General features: G+C 37.2%; 2 protein-coding genes across 28 annotated transcripts in view; one reads left to right on the top strand and one right to left on the bottom strand.

Moving 5' to 3' along the window:
- Positions 1–10,200, bottom strand: part of KIAA0586 (KIAA0586 ortholog) — a 139,525-nt gene extending 129,325 nt beyond the window's left edge. For 7 of the 13 annotated variants that reach the window (XR_009355704.1, XM_059182206.1, XM_059182213.1 and 4 more), the window contains exons 1-6: positions 10,050–10,200; positions 9,715–9,916; positions 9,237–9,530; positions 8,276–8,340; positions 6,141–6,210; positions 4,583–4,652 (exon numbers count right to left, since the gene is read on the bottom strand). Coding sequence is in view for 12 of the 13 variants with exons in the window: in XM_059182206.1 (XP_059038189.1) it covers positions 4,583–4,652; positions 6,141–6,210; positions 8,276–8,340; positions 9,237–9,435 (404 nt within the window). In the remaining variant the exon portion in view is untranslated. Of the gene's footprint in view, positions 1–4,582; positions 4,653–6,140; positions 6,211–7,293; positions 7,381–8,275; positions 8,341–9,236; positions 9,531–9,714; positions 9,917–10,049 lie in introns of those variants that run through there. The other 6 variants (XM_059182207.1, XM_059182208.1, XM_059182215.1 and 3 more) reach the window with 6 other exon arrangements.
- Positions 10,201–10,699: 499 nt separating this feature from the next.
- TIMM9 (translocase of inner mitochondrial membrane 9) overlaps positions 10,700–19,948 on the top strand; it is a 52,204-nt gene continuing 42,955 nt past the window's right edge. For 12 of the 15 annotated variants that reach the window (XR_009355692.1, XR_009355701.1, XR_009355699.1 and 9 more), the window contains exons 1-2: positions 10,700–10,836; positions 13,158–13,241. The gene's annotated coding sequence lies outside the window, so the exon portion shown is untranslated. Of the gene's footprint in view, positions 10,939–13,157; positions 13,242–19,948 lie in introns of all 15 variants that reach the window. The other 3 variants (XM_059182202.1, XM_059182204.1, XM_059182205.1) reach the window with 3 other exon arrangements.

Here is a 19,948-nt window from a genome sequence, read left to right as displayed (position 1 = left end):
TATTTATTTGTCAGAGAGAGAGAGAGAGCACGCGCACAGGCAGAGTGGCAGGCAGAGTCAGAGGGAGAAGCAGGCTCCCTTGCGGAGCAAGGAGCCCGATGTGGGACTTGATCCCAGGACGCTGGGATCATGACCTGAGCCGAAGGCAGCTGCTTAACCAACTGAGCCACGCAGGCATCCCATAGACATCAGCTTCTTAATAGGCTTTTAAATTTTATTTTTTTCTATTAATCAAATTAAATGTTTAATGTAACAAATGTAAATAGCTTCCAAGTGTAAAAAACAGGGAAAATATACAACTCTCTCATTCAGAAAAATTATTTCTTCTTCTTCTTCTTTTTTTTTATTTTTAGAATTATTTCTTATTCCTAAATCCTCTGAACCTGGCATTTAGACCAAAACCATGAAGAAACTGCCCTCATGAAGGCCAGTAATAATTTTTGCTTAATTCAATGGACACTCTTCAGTCCTTACCTTTCTCTACCTCTGCGAAGCCTATCAAACTTAGAACTTCATTCTCATTGGCTTTATTAACACCATACATTCCTAAAACTCTGGATAAACTGAGTAGCATTTAGAAGTTCACTTGCTTTTTTGCATAGCTCTTACAGGTTTGGTTTTCTTAGAGTCCTACTCTATGCCATCTTTCTTTTCACTCTCCCTGAGTCACTTCAACTGTTCCCAGAGCTCAGATCACCATTTATATACTACTTCTACACTATATACTATATAGAATATGTGGCATATTCTATACACTTTGTGAATTTGAACTTCATATAGAATTTCCTACTGAATATTTTTTTAAAGATTTTTATTTAGTTATTTGACAGAGATCACAAGTAGGCAGAGAGGCAGGCAGAGAGAGAGGGGAGGCTCCCCGATGCGCAAAGAGCCCCATGTGGGGCTCGATCCCAGCACCCCGGACCATGACCTGAGCCAAAGACAGAGGCTTCAACGTACTGAGCCACCCAGGCGCCCCCTACTGGACATTTTTAACCTGGATATCTCACAGATCTCTCAAACCCCTGCATATGTCCAAAATGAAATTTATTCCCCCAAGAATTCTTTCCCAAGGATTTCCTTTCTCAGTGAATACTACAAGACAAAAATCTGGGATTCATCCTTAGATCCTTCTTCACTCTCAGATCAAATCATCAATTCCTGTCAATTCTATCTCTATCCTCCAAACCTGTCTACTCCTCTCCAAACCAGCATGATTCCCACCCTCATTCCACCACCCTCCAATGTACTAAGGACCAACTAAATCCATCTCAAAGAGATTACCTCCAAATTTGTAGCCAGTTGGTTTCCTGGACTGCAGTCCGGTCCTCTTCCAATTCATCTTTTGATATTGCTATCTAAGTGAGTCTTTTAAGAAATATATATCATACCTTAACATTTTAAGATGATTTGCCCTTTCTCTCCTTTAAAGAAATATAACTTAGGGGTGCCTGGGTGGCTCAGTGGGTTGGGCCTCTGCCTTCAGCTTGGGTCATGATTTCAGGGTCCTGGGATCGAGCCCCATATCGGGCTCTCTGCTCAGCAGGGAGCCTGCTTCCTCCACTCTCTCTGTCTGCCTACTTGTGATCTCTGTCTAATGAATGGATAGAATCTAAAAAAAAAAAAAAGAAGTATAACTTAGCCCCTTGCATCCTCTCCATCCATATGTAAGGACATTCTACCCTGTTTTAGACACACTGGCCAGAATCTTTACTCAGTCTCTGGTCTATACTTTTTATTAGTATAGATTTAGAGCAATTATATCAAATAGGAAAAATTCTCCATCATTCCAGTTTTTCCCCCCAAATTAGCTGTTCTCAAGTATGTGTATTCTATATGTCTGTATTCTTTTTTTTTTTTTTTTAGGATTTTATTTATCTATTTGACAGACAGAGATCACAAGTAGGCAGAGAGGCAGGCGGAGAGAGAGGAGGAAGCAGGCTCCCTGCTGAGCAGAAAGCCTAATTTGGGGCTCAATCCCAGGACTCTGGGATCATGAGGCTTTAACCCACTAAGCCACCCAGGCACCCCTCTATATGTCTGTATTCTTTTTTTTTTTTTTTTTTAGGATTTTATTTATCTATTTGACAGACAGAGATCACAAGTAGGCAGAGAGGCAGGCAGAGAGAGAGGAGGAAGCAGGCTCCCTGCTGAGCAGAAAGCCTAATTTGGGGCTCAATCCCAGGACTCTGGGATCATGAGGCTTTAACCCACTAAGCCACCCAGGCACCCCTCTATATGTCTGTATTCTTTTTTTTTTTTTTTTTTTTAAAGATTTTATTTATTTATTTGACAGAGAGAGATCACAATCAGGCAGAGAGGCAGGCAGAGAGAGAGGAAGGGAAGCAGGCCCCCTGCTGAGCAGAGAGCCCCATGCGGGACTTGATCCCAGGACCCCGAGATCATGACCTGAGCCGAAGGCAGTGGCCTAACCCACTGAGCCACCCAGGCGCCCCTATATGTCTGTATTCTTAATATTATATATATTTATTCTCAACTGTATGTCCTTCCAAGTAAATTTTAGAATCACTTTGCCAAATTCCATCTACCATTCTCTAAAACTAATAAAGTCAAACAGAGAAAATCAATTATCATATGGTTTTACTTACTTGTGGAACATAAGGAATAACATGGAGGACATTAGGAGAAGGAAAGAAAAAGGGAAGGGGGGGAAATCGGAGGGGGAGATGAACCATGAGAGACTGTGGACTCTGAGAAACAAACTGAGACTTATAGAGGGGAGAAGGGATGGGGCGATGGAGGAGCCTGGTGGTGGGCATTGAGGAGGGCACATATTAAATGGAGCACTGGGTGTTATATATAAACAATGAATCTTGGAAGACTACATCAAAAACTAATGATGTATTATTGTATGGTGACTAACATAACACAATAAAAAAATTAAAAATAATAAAAAATTAAAAATTAAAAAATAAAACCAATAAATTCGAGTGACATCGACTACAGCAAAATCTATCTCTTGAGACACAGACTGTCTTTTAACCAAACATGAGAATCATTTTTATGTTTCTGATTCAATTATTCTCTACATTACAACCGCCTTCTCAAGACCCTTCCTACTCTGTTTTCAATTGTTCTTTCATCCTGAAATGGGGAGAGATCTACTGTCTAAGAGGGATTAGTGTTCACTGTTACCTCTCACCATCCATTTGTTACCTCTCACCATCCATTTCATAAACAACTTCTCCTTCCCTTATCTGAGAGTTCTGAGAGGTCTCAGAGATTTCCATTAGGAGAGTTCTGACTTGAAGGCAAGTTGTTAAGGTCCTTACTGCAGGTCAGCTGCTTTAGAAGTGATACTAGCTTTTGGTCCAAATGAGTCAGATGTAATCTGCAATTTTTGGGTCAACTGTAAAACTTGAAAGACTGCACCACTCCTCATGCCCTTAATTTTGCTTTCTCTTATATAAGCCCCAGAATACAATTTATCATCCAAATTCCTCTCTGAACCACATCACATATTGGGAATTGTAGGCTGAACAAAGGTAAAGAGGAAAAATATGATGAGGCGAAACAACCAGCTCTTAAACTCTGGCTGATTCAGACCACACTCTTGTGATTTAGAGACATTTTTAATTTTTGTTAGTCCAATGTTTCCCAGAGTGTAATATATTTGCCACAGAAAGCCGTAGGTGGAAAAATAATAATTTTGTTATTTTAATTGTAGTCATTTAATTGTAATCATTTTAATTGTAGTATTTAAAAAATGATTTTCCATTTTGAAGTAATATAAAAATTTCCTTTTTGAATAAAATGAGAGTTCAAGATCAAGTAAAAATTTTACTTATTTTCTAAGGGGCCTTCCAGGCTGTTGTAGGTCAGGAGTAGAATACATTTAGCCTAAGAATATGTATCTCATCACATATCTGCTAATGATAAAAATAATTAAAACTGCCTCCAGAATAGTGGAGATGGATGCTTAGCATGGTGCTGTTCTTAGAGTCGGTTTTGTATTTCACTCGTATTTAAGATGAACTTGGAAAGGACCACTTTGATGGAGTTAAAGCCATGGTCTCCTTTCACTCCATCCAGACGCTAACCTTATCCCTTTCTTAAATCTTGGCCAGGAAAAATCTAAATGTCATTGGACAGTAAATAGGAAGTATTATGTACTTGACCATTGCTACAAGTAGTATAGTGAAGTGATTAAGAGAGTAAACTCTATGAAGGCAGAGTGCCTAGGTCTGAATACTTGCTATTCACTAGCAGTGAATACTTGCTAAATGGCCTTGGGAAAAATCAATCTCTGTGTGCCTCAGTTTCCTCATCTATAAAATGGGGATTCTGTAAAATTGGGATGTGATAGAATCTACTTCATTGGATTTTATGAGTATTAAATGAGTTAATGCATATAAAATCCTGAGAGCAGTACCTCTTCTATAATAATTGTTCACAGCTATTGAGTATCTTATATATCAATCACTATGAAAAATGTTTTATATATATTTCATTCATAGAAAAGAACGTTTTTCCTATGTCCAAAATGTAATTGAAGCTGATTTTAGAGAACCACATAAAAACACAAGAAATGGCCCACTTATTTTCTGTAAATGAAACTTACTTTTGCTTTAAAGCTGCTCTTAGAGCATCTTTCTGTCCCATGGTGTACCGAGAAATAAAGATGTCATTTGCTGCAAAATTAAAACATGAAACACACTTCAGATTCCTAAAAATTTATTAAATTTCAGTAAGCTATCCCAAACAGATTTTAAACTAATAAGAGAATGGTTAGGAATTCAGCAATAAGATTTCTCAATTTTAAGAAAATACAAGGAAGTGGGGCACCTGGGTGGCTCAGTAAGTTAAGCATCTAATTCTTTTTTTTTTTTTTTTAAGATTTTTATTTATTTATTTGACAGACAGAGATCACAAGTAGGCAGAGAGGCAGGCAGAGAGAGAAAGGAGGAAGCAGGCTCTCTGCTCTGAGCCCAATCAATGTGGGGCTTGATCCCAGGACTCTGGGATCATGACCTGAGCCAAAGGCAGAGGCTTTAACCCACTGAGCCACCCAGGTGCCCTGTTAAGCAACCAATTCTTGATTTTGGCCCAGATTATGATCTCAACATTGTAAGACTGAGCCCCGTGACAGGTTCTGCCCTGGGCACAGAGCCTCACTGAGGTTCTCACTCTCCCTCTCTCCCATTCCCTTCTCCCCCTCTTATAAAAAAAAGTGCAAGTAACAAATTAAATGAACATATAATAATAGTAATAACCCTAGACAATAGGGGAAAAATGTATCAAAAATACCTGGGGATAAACTGTGAAGACATTCTGCTCAAACTTGAAAGAGAAAACTGCTTAGATAAAAATAAAGCTACATAGAAAAAGTCACTAAGGGGCACCTGGGTGACTCAGTGGGTTAAAGCCTCTGCCTTTGGCTCAGGTCATGATCCCAGGGTCTTGGGATTCAGCCCCGTATCAGGCTCTCTGCTCAGCGGGGAGCCTGCTTCCCCCCACCTCTCTCTGCCTACTCGTGATCTCTGTCTGTCAAATAAATAAAATCTTTAAAAGAAAAAAAGAAAAAAATCACTAAATATTTCCTCAAAGCATATTTTTAACTTATTATCTTACAAAAGACTACTCAAAACTTGAATTCAGAGTTTATAAATTTTTTTAAATAAATACTTAACACCAAACTTATACAACAGGTCAGTAGTAATAAAATTACCTTTATGACTATAAACCTTTTTCTGGTTTTCAAAGATTCCATTAATAGCTTATTAAGATGAAACAATCAAAATAATCAGAAAAAATAATAAGTCTTTTTAATTAAGGTCTCTAAAAAAAAACCAGTGAATGTCTTAAAACGTAAGAATATAAAATCCTATCCTTACAAAGAAAATCCTGACACATAAAATGTAAATGAACCACAAAGGCATGCTAAGTGAAATAAGACAATAATAAAACTAGATAGACTTGGGGGAAAATGGAGAGTTAGTATTTAATGAGTACAGAGTTTTGACTGAAGAAGATGAAAAAAGTCTGGAAACGGATGGTGGTGATAACTGCATAAGGGGAATATACCTACTGCTACAGAACTATACACTTAGAATGGTAAATTTCATTGTGTATATTTCACGGCAGTAAAAAAAAATTTTTTAAAAAGTCTACCTTTTTACCTTTTTGTTTGTTGCTCTCGTCCAATTTCTCCAAAGGCAACCTTTGCAATGCAACATCCTTAGAAAAATCCTTCAGGATATGAAAGGAAAAATGAAAGGCTAGAAAAACCTTTATGATTTATTACTTACCAAGTACCATTTACTAGCTAAGAGACAGGAGGGCAGGATCATGTTTTTTTACCCTCGATTCCCAGAACCACCACAATGCTTGGGTACCTCGAAGGTACTCAAGGATTTGTTGAATGAGTAAATAAACAAGCAAGCACTGTGGTCCTAAAATTCAGACTCCGATCTCAATTTGCCACTTCCAGCAGAGGGAGTCATGTAACAATTAAGTTGCTACAGTTTAATGTGAAAATCTGATTCATTTTGAGTCAAATGAAGTGCATGAGGATGGCCAACACAAGGCACATCACAAATTAACCACTGTGTTCTTTATCCCTGAGCTCAAAATGTAGTCTCAGAAGGGTTCTCCACAGGCAAACAGCTTTCTGTTCACATATGTAACCCTAGACTTCATTTCTAAGATTCTATTCAGTACTAAGACATCTTGACGTTTTAAGTACTAGTTTCATTCAACAATGCTTTTCCTGTTCCTTAGACACATCAATTTTTTTTTTTTTTTTTTTTAAAGATTTTATTTATTCATTTGACAGAGAGAAATTACAAGTAAGCAGAGAGGCAGGCAGAGAGAGGAGGAAGCAGGCTCCCTGCTGAGCAGAGAGCCCGATGCGGGACTCGATCCCAGGACCCTGAGATCATGACCTGAGCCGAAGGCAGCGGCCTAACCCACTGAGCCACCCAGGCGCCCCAGACACATCAATTTTTTTTTCTGCTAAATTAGAAAAGGGTAAAGAGAAAATCATAAAAGGAAGGTGATCAGGCTATCTCCTGACAAACAACTGTTAACTTTCTAAATATAGCCAATGAGGCTAACTATATAATAGAATGCATTTGGGATGTTAATACAAAGACCTCCTGCAAATGAATAAGAAAAAGTAGAGCACAGAAATATGTAAGTCACAAAAGAATAAAGATGGCAATATACATGGAAAAAAATTTCCCCCTCGGTAATAATAAAATAAAGAATAATAATGATAATAATAATTATTATTTTATTTTATTAAAATAATGAGATGCTTTCTTTACCTACCAAAATGGTTTTGTTTTTTGGGTTTGTTGGTTTTTTCTTTTCTTTTCTTTTCTTTTTTTGGTCTAATTCTGATGTCTTGTACTGGTAAAGCTAAGAGAAAATAATACCACTAATTCTATTCATGATCTTGCTGAAGAACATATATTGATACAGTCTTTCCAGAGGTAATTTATATAATAGCATATCCATTTGGGAAGTTATTTAGAGAATGGAATTCAGATATCATTAATCATTAAATAAGGCATACTCAAAAAAGAAACAAAAACACCAACCCAAAGGCTAAGCATTTACAGAGGGACCAAGTACAGCACATAATTATACATTTTTATTGTGAATCTTTTGCAAAGTTGTTAAGTAGACAGTTTTAATTTCATTCTTAATTTACCAGCTTCAATTTTCAAGATATTACATTATGAAACTCTGTACTTTAAAGACTTGTTAAATTGACAATCTATAGTGATAGTGGTCAAAATCTAATTAGATTGCATGAACAAAATGTATTGATCATCAAATATTTTCAGCACTATAAAGGTCAAGAGGAGAATTTCATGTTATTTCTTAAATAATCCTCAAAAAAAAAAAAAAAAACCCCACAAAAGACCTTATAATCGTTTGGATAACATATAATCATACCTCACTTTTTAAAAATGATGTTGTTACTAGTTATTTACCTTTACTTAACAGTATATTAAGTCTGCAGTCTAGAACCCCATTTCTTAGGTAACAGCAGAGATTGTTTTCAGTTCCAATATTTCTCTCAGTGTTCAACATCTTAGTAATAAGTATTTTTTATTTTATGGAAGAATCTTTGTGTAATGTCTCAAATACTATTCAAGTCACAATTGGATATAAAACATTTCTCTTGGTAAGTGAAATTAAAGCAAAAACAAGGCCCATTACTCATCAAACATAATTTAGGAATACATTACTCAACAATACTGAAAACCTTAACGTGAACATAATTTAGAATTCTTTTGCTTACCCTTTCTGGCCCCATAGAATTTGCTAATGGAGGCTGCTGATAAGTTCTAGTCAAGTCTGCTGAATCTAACAAAACAAAGGAATAAATTTTAGTGACTTTAAAACCAGAACCATAATTTTGGAAACTGTATAGGCTTGACTCAAGAACTATAAACTCAATATTAATGCTAAACCTAAATTGGAAGTCATTTTTCATGCAAAGAACTTAAACTGTAATTAAAATATATCCTGATGAAGTTTTTACAGCTGATATTTTGGAAAATAAGGATCAGTACTGACAGTCAAGTGAGATAAATGTTTTAAAATATAGCATTACAATGTTGGATTTGGACATATTATGGGTAGAATTTGACAGGAAAAAAATATGTACATGATATAAAAGCAGGCCTTTATTATGCCACACCTCCCCCAAAAGCAGCACTATAAATGCATTTTTTTGTTTTTGCACATATATTCATTAATTTGATCCTTATGGTCATCAATGAAATGGGCAAAGCATATGTTTTCTTCATTTTCACTGGAGAGACAGGTTAAGTGAGTTGGAACATGGAAGCCATCAAAAGGCAGAAGTTATGCTTTTCTACTATGCCAAACTGAGTAACACCAACCAAACAGAAGGTAGAGCATTTGGTAAAAACCTCTACTGATGAACAGTAAACACACACATCACATAGTTAAGTGCGTCCACCATAGATGTGAACAAGAACAATGTGCAAAAACCACACAAAGAATAAGCACAGAAGTGTTTCATTCATTCCACCTATTGGATATGTTTCAATTAGACCGATTGTACTAGCCATTTTCCCAGAGGAAGGGTCAGCTTTCAAACACCAATTAAAACTAGATGTATCTTATATTTGAGAATTTAAACATTAAAAATCCCCTAAAATTTGAAACGCAAAAAAGAAATGAAAATAAAGACTGAAGATTTACAAAAGTGAAAGCTATTCGGAGTCACATACCACGTAACGTTCCATTCAAGCTAGCCTCGGTTCTAACAGGAAGACGTTTATTTGCAGACAACGCTGGAGGAACACAGGGCAACTCCTCTTTCAGCAAAGCCAAATTATCTCCCTGATTTGGAGAAACTACCTCACGAAGTCTCCTCGCTGGTATTTTAACCCTTTTTTTCTTTTCCGGGCTAAACTTAGAGCCTTTCATATTATTGGGAACAAAATTAGTCCCACAGTTCTGAAAAGAAGAATTTCTTCTGGGTCCATAAAAACTTCAGAACAAAATTTTCACCGCTTTGAGGACTTGGGGGAGAAGGAACGAGGGAGGAGTATGATAAAAAAAAAAAAAAATGAGAATTTCAAGTGATTTTAAAACGTTCAGTCATCAACCTTTCAATAAAACAACGTTTAAACACTATCCGCAAAGCTAGAAATTTCAGTTTGGTATTTAATCCAGGATAAGAGACAACTAGAACATCATATTTACCCATTAATCCCACTCAGTCCATTAATGCACACGCCCGTGAATCTGAGAGCGCGGAGGACAAGAGAATGGCCGCATGAGCCACGATAACTCAACAACAGAGAGCACTTCCAAAGCCAAGAGCTGGCAGTGCAAAACCAAACAGATGTGGAGGCGAGGTTAACATCTGTTGAGAAGCGGGAGTCAAGCACGTAAAACTGAAATGCTTTAAAAAAAAAAAAAGCTTAATGGCTTAATGACTTTTGAGAATTTATTAATAACTAAAAGTTATTTAAAATAGTTACTAATAATTATAAGCTTAAGCTCAAAGCTTTCTTCAGCTAAAGAGTCTTACACACCCCTCCAGATGCAAACATCGGACACCTAAATTCACCCCTCTGCGTCTCCCGAATGCTTCACAACCCGGCTGTCCCAGGTGTAATCTGACAACAGCTTCAGTTGCCCGCGAGTCAACCCCCGCTTCTCTTTAAGTCGGCCCTTGAGACACAACACGCATGCGCGCCAAGAAAAATCATCCAAAACACCCAACCAAAAAGCTGACCGCCCTCTGGTGTACCTCCATCCCTCTCCGGGTGGAAACAAACTCCCAACGTAAAAGATTTAAAAGGTGCAGATTTGATTTTATTGTTTTAAAGCAGTACATTGCCCCACCAGACTTAAACACTGCGTAAAACTGGAGGGTCTCATCGGAGACGCGCACAGGTCCCGGCTTAACTGACAATACCACTCCGGTCGACTAGGGACTGTTTACAGTGCAGCTCCTGGAGACCGTTAAGGACCCGGGATTAAGTAAATTCGTTTTACAAAAACTCTCGACAGATTCGGGTAGTTTTCGGTGAGGAAGTCAGGCATAGAAGGCACTGAGTAAGATACAATTACAAAACTTAATCCTTAGAGAATTTTAGAATTCACTGGAGATAGCTGCTTTTCCTCCAGAGTTCCCTGCTTTGTAACGAATCCGCGTCTTAAAGTCTAAAGGGCTATTTGACATCGCCTCTCCCACGTGTTCTCTCCCATCCAGCGACTGCGGCGCCCTCCCTGACCCAGACCCTCCGCCCCTAGAATCGACTGGCAGCGCAGCCCCCCAACCTCGCACTGGTGTCGGATGCGAGAGCCTGTGCTCAAGTATGGTCTCTTTTCTCTGCGCTTAGAATCTCGGGTTCCCAGGCGGAGGCCACCAGGCTACGCTCGGGAAGGTGGCGGGATCTCTGGAGGAGGCCGCCGCGTGTACGTGGGACTTGGGGGTTGGGGGGGTGAGAAGACTGGCAGGGCGTCCCCAGAACGGGTTTGGGCGCTGCCCGGGGACCGTATCCCTGGGGCGAGGGTCGGAATTTGAAGCTCTGAGCCACCCTCAATCCGGATTTCGGGAGTCGGGGTCTTGTTTTGGAGCACTGAGTTAAATTTAAAGTATCCACGCAGTGACCTTGAGCTGACAGACAGGAGACCCTCCTTTAACTGAAAAATCTTCTCTAGACAGAATACCATGATCCCGCACCCCTTACCTGATTCGCTGATTTTTGAGGACGCACTATTTAGACGTTTCCCTTTGTGCATTACGAAAGTTTTTAAAAATTAAAGCAAAAAAATGTAATCTGCTGTAAAAGCTAAATAAGTTTATTTCTGCATCTCATCTATTTTCATAGAAAAAAAATCTTAGAATTAAAAGGGACCTTAGGGGCTCAGCTTTGGAGAACCTTTTGATTATTCTTGATACATTTCTGTAATTATTTGTCATTATTTCTTATGCCAGTTACAGTTCTCTCTTCGTTATGGGGCATTTAGGTACCTGTTTGTTCACTATTTGTTTTATAATGTAAGTGAATTAAAAGATAACAATTTCAGAGACTTTGAAGATGACTTAACTCCCTTATTTTGTAGCTGAAACTTAAATATGAAAGAAAAAATGACCTTCCCTCTGTCGTCTCTAAGGTGTGACAGTAGGCAAAGAAACGTATTAAAATTATTTGAATAAATAATTTGATTTGGATCTTACAAACCCCTTTCATATCAGACTTGGGGTTAAAACCCAAGTAATCTTGCCCCCATCTAGTCTAGTGCTCATAGGCTCACCTTTCAGGCCTGGAATCTATGCTTTAAACCCCAAAGCAATAATCTTTCAAAAGTATTTTTTGCCTGTTTAGTAGTTAGCTGAGTTGGGGTTGCCAGTTAATCAGACATAACTTACTAAACCTGCTGCAACTCTAAACCAAAGGGATATGTGGCAGAGCCCCATTTTTGTATTGATCGGACAAGTTCAGATCAATTTAGACATCTGAACTAGCAAAGACAATGATAGCGCCAAAACAAAAAAATATGGCTCATAAAATTTTCTTATATTTCTTTTGTGTCGTTAACATCTTTATTTACTTCCTCTTTGCCGCTCTCATATCTCCATACATATGTAAATAGATACACTTTTTTTTTGGTGACGGGTTTGCAAGTAAGTTTCAGACATAACCTTTAGCCCTAATTTCTTCAGCATGTATCTCCTTAAGACCAGTCTATTACATAGCTGCAATAAGATGATCACACCTAATAAGGTAACTTTCAGATTTCTCCAGTTATCCCAAAAATGTCTTATTTTTAACTCAGAAATTTTTTTTTTGATTCAAGGTCCAAAGTTCACACAGTGTTTGGTTGTCATGACTCTTTAGTCACTTAATCTAGAACAGCCTTCTACGCCTTTTATGACTTTAACTTTTTAAAAAGACTAGTATAGTTCTCTTACAAATTGTCCTACATTGTGGATTTTTCTAGTTATTCCCTCAGGATCAGAATCTGATCAGTTTTGGCAAGAATACTACATAGTCAGTACTGTGTCTTTATTGGTCATTGTGGGGACTGCCAGATCTTTCCAATGTAAAGGAACTGTTTTCCTTTGGTTTAAAGTAACCTATGGACATACTTTGTGACCATGGATATATCCTGTTCCCCAACTACCTTTCACCCAGTAGTTTTATCATTCATTCATGATCCTTGCCTGAATCACAAGACTACCAATTTTCAGTACCAGTCAGGCAGAGACTAGGGTCAGTAGTTCTGATAATGGTCCAGTACATCAGAAGAATCACTTATTGTAAACTAAGTTTGAACAGAATTAGAAATTTTGCTCCAGACATGGTACAGATCTGCATATGATCCAAAAAAGAAATAGAGGACGTCTCCCCTGTCACATCCTAGTCCTTTGGTTGTTTTGTTTTTAGAAATTTGTGGGAATTGTTTGTCCTTGTGTGTTTACCTGAACATACTACCTGGAAAGATTGGGATGTTAAGTACTTATTAATACATATAACACATATGCTAAGGAATTGTAACCTCAGAATAGATTGAGGAAACTAATTTCACTTATTGAAAACAATTTAGCCCTCAGAAGTTTAGATTTCATCAAATAGACTTAGAGCTTGAAGAGGCCTCAGCAGTCATATTGTAATCCCCTCGTTTTTCAGGTAAGAAATCAGTCATTGGAGACATTCAAGCAAAGGTTGGACAGCTAATTTTCCGAACAAAAGGAAACTCATGCATCAGAAAAGGTTTGAATTGATGGCTGATAAGATTTCTCTTTACTCTTTTTTTTTTTTAAAGATTTTATTTATTTGACAGAGATCACAAGTAGGCAGAGAGGCAGGCAGAGAGAGAGGAGGAAGCAGGCTCCCTGCCGAGCAGAGCCCAATGCAGGGCTCGATCCCAGGACCTTGGGATCATGACCTGAGCTAAAGGCAGAGGCTTAACCCACTGAGCCACCCAGGTGCCCCAATTTCTCTTTACTCCTAAGTTCCCTAGTTTTATTATATATTTTGTTTGACAGAAAAATAACTTAGCATTGTTATCATCATTCTCAAGACCTAAGCCAGAGATTCTAGAAACTTTCTTATCCTTTCCTTCCCTCTGCAGGTTTCACAGATAAAACCATAAGGTAACCTCTGATAGGATATTTGCTTCCACAGTAACAAACATTTGCTGTAATAACTGAAAACTAGGACTGAATCAAAGAAGCCATATTGTTTCTATCTGTTTTCACCATCAGGTGGTTTGTGTGGCTGTTGGACTTTGTCAGCACAGTTTAGTATTAAATAACTAAAATAGAATGCCTCGAGACTTGGAAGACCCCAAACTAGCAACTAAAAATGAAAATCATTCCCTCAGTCATCTCCAGTATTTTCTAGGGACAAGGACCTATAATTAAGTATACCATAATCTTGATATTGTCAACTGCAGAGAAGAGTTTTGGAGACCTCGGCACGCTTGAGAAAACTGACTGTTAGCTCTTAGCTCAGTTATAGGTCTGGGAAGATAATTGAAAAAATACATATGTATAATTGAATGACTAGAGAAAAGAAAATCACAATGTTAACATAGGGGTATTGAATAGAACTATTTCTCTTTTATTTTCCAATTTTAAAGAAATAGATTACTCATGATAAACTTTAAAGGAAGAGATATATACTGTTAATGACCATATATTAAAAATAATACCAAGAAAATAATTTTTATTTTTTTAGAGATTTTATTTTTCCATTTATTTGAGAGAGAGGGAGAGCATGCATGCAAGCAGGGGTAGAGGCAGAGAGAGAGAATCTGAAGCAGACTCCATGCTCGGCATGGAGCCAGATATAGGGCTCGGTATCATGACCCCGAGATCACAACCTGAGCCAAAACCAAAAATCCCAACATTCAACTGACTGAGCCACCCAGGCGCCCCCAACCCCATAAATAATTTTTAAATAAAATTCATACCAAGAACATTTAGGGCACTCCTCATCTATGTGTTGTCAAAGACTTCCCAATAACAACCATCATTTGTCACCATGAATTGTATACCAAGGGGCGAGTGGGGTAGAGTTGACACAGTTTTACCAGTCTCTGAAACTTAACATTTAAAGATTTCATACCTTCCACCTTTCTGAAGTCCAGTTAAAAAGTGATTATATATGATTTTTAACCTGAAGAAATAAAAGGATAGGAATAGGGAAAAGAATGGGATTTTGAAATCACAGTCAGTGAATATGCAAATTTCTAAGGTTCCTATAAGTAAGAAAATCAGATCCGTTTTTGTTTTTGGTGTGAGGTGTAGAAACACTGGTGTCCTGAAGTAGAGTGAATGTGCTATACAATTCAACAATTCTAAAGGTTCATGATCTTAATGGATGAACTTCTGTCATTTCACTTAGAGGCCTATTCTGTAATGCATGTTTTATTGCCCTTGTATTTATTTTATTTTTATTTAAATTAAGCTAATTAACATATAATGTATTATTTATTTCAGGGGTACAGGACTGTGATTTATCAGTCTTACATAATATCCAGTGCTCATTACAACACATACCCTCCCCAATGTCCGTGGCCCAGTTACCCCATCCCTCCACCCCTTTACCCCTAGCAACCCTGTTTGTTTCCTATGATTAATAGTCTCCTATGGTTTGTCTCCATCTCTGGTCTTGTTATTTTTTTCCTCTCTTCCCCTCTGATCCTTTGCCTTGTTTCTTAAATTCCAGTGAGATCATATGATAATTACCTTACTCTAATTGACTTATTTTGCTTAGCATAATACCCTCTAGTTCCACACATGTCATTGCAAATGGCAGTATTTCATTTCTTTTGATGTCTGCATAGTATTCCATTATATATATATAACACATCTTTTTCCACTCATCTGTCGATGGACATCTAGGTTGTTTCCATAGTTGAGCTATTGTGGACATTGCTGCTGTAAACATTGGGGTGCAGGTGCCCCTTCGGATCACTACATTTGTATCTAGAGTAATCGCCCTTATATATATTTTTAAGTTCCCACAAAACAGTGTTTCATTTAACACCTATTTTCACAAAAGTTATCTTACCAGTTCTTGGATCTTTTCAGGCTGTTTTCTGAGTGAGAAGCCAAAAGAGCTCTAGTTCTGAGCATTTGCTAAAACTTTGTACACTGCCCACTGAATCTTACTCTTTGGCAGGTATTAGACAGCTGAACAACTTCATTTTTTTTAATATTAAACTTTTTGAGATTGTTATAGATTCCATCCAGTTGTAGGGGAAAATGCAGACACACCTTGTGCCCTTTACTTGGTTTTTCACAATGGTAACATACTACAAAACATCACACAGTATCACAACCCAGATGTTGATGATACAGTCAAGATATAGAATGTGTCCATTATAGAAGTCTTTCATTTTGCCTTTTTACAGCAATACTCCCTTCCCTCCTACCTATATCTATCCCTTCCTTAACCCCTCGCAATCACTAATATTCTCCACTTCTTTAATTTTGTCATTTCATGTATGTTAATATAAATTATATAGTGTATAACCTTTTGGAATCAGCTTTTTTTCACTCAGTATAATTCTCTAGAGATTTGTGCAATGTTTGTGCATCAGTAACTCATTCCTTTTTATTGCTGAGAAGTAACCCCATGGTACTGGTGTACCAGTTTAACCATTCACCTACTGAGGAACATTGGGGTTGTTTCCAGTTTTTGACTGTTACAAAGAAAGTTTCCATATACATTCAACTACAGAATTTTGTGTGACCATGGGTTTTCATTTCTCTGTGATAAATGCCAAGGAATACAGTTACTGGGTCTTATGGTGGTTGTATGTTTAATTAAGACACTGCCCAACTGTTTGCTGGAATAGGAATTACTACTAGGAATATCTGAAGTGATCCAGTTTTTCCACCTACTCACCAGTATTTGGTGTTGTCACTAAATTGTAGTAATTTTATGTTTTACTTTTAAGTTCATGATCCATTTTGAGTTAATTTTTATATAAGTCATATATAAATGAGAGATTTAGTTTGAGGTTAAATTTTTTCTTTTGGATGTATAGTTGTTCTAGTACCAGTTGTTGAAAAGGCTATATCCTTTACTTCATTGCTTTTGCCCCTTTACTAAAAATCAGTTGGGCATATTTGTGTGACTCTAATTCTGGGCTCTTTGTTCTGTTCCATTGATCTGTGTGTCTGCTACTCCACCCATAACACATGATACTGATTACTGTAGCTGTGTAATAAGTCTTAAAATCAGGTAGATGTATTTCTCCCATTTTGTTATTTTTTAACTTAGCTATTTTTGTTTCTTTGCTTTCTAGTATAAATTTTAAAATAATCTCGTCTAGGAGCGCCTGGGTGGCTCAGTGGGTTAAGCATCTGCCTTCAGGTCCTGGGATCAAGCCCTGCATCGGGCTCTCTGCTCGGCAGGGAGCCTTCTTCCCCTTTCTCTCTCTACCTGCCTCTCTGCCTACTTGTGATTTCTCTCTGTCAAATAAATAAATAAAATCTTAAAAAAAATAATAATCTCATCCAAAATTATAAATCTTCCTGGGACCTTGATAGGAATCGCATTAAGCCTCTCTATGTTAATTTTAGGGAAACGGACATCGATACTAGGTTGAATTTTCCAGTCCATGAACACAATATGTCTCTCCATTTATTTAGGTGTTTGATTTTTTTTTTTTCATCAGTATTTTGTAGTTCTCAGCATACAAGTCTTGTACAAGCTTTGTTTGGTTTGCTCCTAAATTTTTCTTAAGTGACTGGGTTTTTTTATTTATGTTTTATTTTTTATTAACATATAATGTATTATTAGCGCAAGGGGTACAGGTCTATTTCTTAAGCGATTGTTAATGGTGTACTTTTCATTGTCCGAGTGTTCACTGCCAAGTATATAGAGATAGAAATTGATTTTCTGCATGTTTATCTTGTATCCTGTGACTTTCCTGAATTTATTAGTTCTAAGTTTCTTTGTAGATCCCTTGGGATTTTCTTTTTCACAATTATGTCATTTTATTTTGTCAATTTTATTTTCTTTCATAACTGTTATGAAAGTGCTTTATTGCACTGGGTAGAACTTCAGCAGTATAGTAAGAGTGGTAAGAGCAGATACCCTGCCTTCCTCACAGTCTTAGGGGAAAATATTTAGTCTTTCATCATTAATTATAGTATTTTGTAGATGCTGATTATTAAGTTGAAACTCTCGTTTCTTTATTTTAGAGAGTTCTTATCATGAATGGGTGTTGAATTTGTCAAATGCTCTTTCTGGATCAATTGATGGGATCTCATTTTTCTCCAAATGCTGAACCAGTCTTGCAGCTCTGGAGTAAACTCCACTTATTTAATGTGTATAATTATTTTTATATATTGCTTAATTACATTTGCTATTATTTTGTCAAGGATTTTTATGTTCATTTTATGAGGATATTTTTCATTAATTTTGTGTACTGTGGTTTTGATATTTAGATAATAATAAACTCATGAATAAGTTGTTAGATTTCTATATATGGAGTTGTTTGTTGTGCTATTATCCTTTTGATGTCTGCAGAGTCTATGGTAATATATCCTGTTTCATTCCTTATAATGATAATGTGATTTTTTTATTACTCTTCCTAGAGGTTTGTCTGTTAAAATCTTTTCAAAGAACCAGCTCATTTTATTGACTTGTACTTGTTTTCATTTTCTTTTTTTTTTATGATTTTTTTTTTAAAGATTTTATTTATTTGACAGACGGAGATCACAAGTAGGCAGAGAGGCAGGCAGAGAGAGAGGAGGAAGCAGGCTCCCTGCTGAGCAGAGAGCCCGACATGGGGCTCAATTCCGGGACTCTGGGATCATGACCTGAGCCGAAAGCAGAGGCTTTAACCCACTGAACCACCCAGGCACTCCATTGTTTTCATTTTCATTAACTTCTGCTCTTTATTATTTCCTTCCTTCTACATGATTTAGGTTTATTCTGTTCTTTCTCTAGGTTCTTGAAGTGAAAGTTTAGAGTGTGGATTTGAGACCTTAACTTTTCTCAGTTCTATGCATTTATTTGTCAGTTTTCCTCTTAGCTCAGATTAAACTGTGTCCCACAAATTTTGATGTGTTGTATTTGCAGTCTCATTCAGTTCAATGATTTTTTTCTTTCTTTGAGATTTCCTCTTTGACCCATGGATTATTTAGAAGTAGTGTATTTCCCAAATGTTTGGAGATTTTCCTGTTATCTTTTCGTTACTGATTTCCAGTTTGATTCTGTTGTGATCAGAGAAGACATTCTGTATAATTTCAATTCTTTTACATTTGTCGAGTCTATTTTTATGGCCCAGGATATATGATTTATCCAGGTCTGTGCTCCATGGGCACTTAATAAAAATACGTATTCTGTGCTGGTAGGTAAAATGTTTTATAAATGTGGATTGTGGGTTGATAGATCCTTGTAAATTTTCTATCTCCCTGTAAATTTTCTGTCTAGTTTTGTTGATTCTTCTGAGATTTTTTTTTTAATACTTAATTTATTTATTTGACAGAGATCACAAGTAGGCAGAGAGGCAGGCAGAGAGAGGAGGAAGCAGGCTCCCTGCTGAGCAGAGAGCCCAATGCAGGGCTCGAACCCAGGACCCTGGGATCATGACCTGAGCCGAAGACAGAGGCTTTAACCCACTGAGCCACCCAGGCGCCCCTAGTTCTGTTGATTCTTGAAAGAGGAAAGTTGAAGTCCCCAACTATATCCTTCTCTTTTTCCTTTAAGTTTTACTTTGTATTTTGCCACTCTCTTGTTTGGTGCATACACATTTAGGATTGCTTTGTTTTCTTGGCAGATTAATCCTTAAAGTCCCTTTCTGTCTTGTAATTTCCTTTGCTCTGATGTCTGTTTTGTTTGATATTAATATACCCACTATTTTCTTTTATTTGCATGACAGATTTTTTTTTCTATCCTTTTATTTTCAACCTGTATCATTATATTTGAAGTAAATTTCTTAGAGACAGCATACAGTTGGCAATGTTTTTTAATCCATTCTACCAGTCTCTTTTAAATGATTATTGAGACCACTTATATTTAGTGTAATTGTTTACTAGGGCTTAAATTATTTTAAAGATTTTTATATATTTATGAGAGAGAGCAAGTGCACATGAGCACATGAGCTGGGGGAGAAGGAGAGGGAGAAGCAGGCATCCCGCTGAGCAGGGAGCCCAGTGTGGGGCTTGATCCCAGGACCCCAGGATCACGACCTGAGCTGAAGGCAGGCACTCAACTGACGGAGCCACCCAGGGACCCCAGGGATTTTTGCTATTTTCTTAATTTTCTGTTCTCCTTTTCTCTTTTTCTTGCCTTTCTGTTGATTACATGAATATATGCTGACATTTCATTTTGATTTATCTATATAGTATTTTTGAGTATGTCTCCTTATATATCCTTTTTAATGATTGCTCTAGGTACTACATGATATTTATATACCTGATTACAGTCTAATGGTGTCAGCACCAGTTTCA

This window comes from Mustela lutreola, chromosome 7, assembly GCF_030435805.1.
Source record: "Mustela lutreola isolate mMusLut2 chromosome 7, mMusLut2.pri, whole genome shotgun sequence".
NCBI classification, from domain to species: domain Eukaryota; kingdom Metazoa; phylum Chordata; class Mammalia; order Carnivora; family Mustelidae; genus Mustela; species Mustela lutreola.
This window is presented reverse-complemented; position numbering and strand designations above follow the sequence as displayed.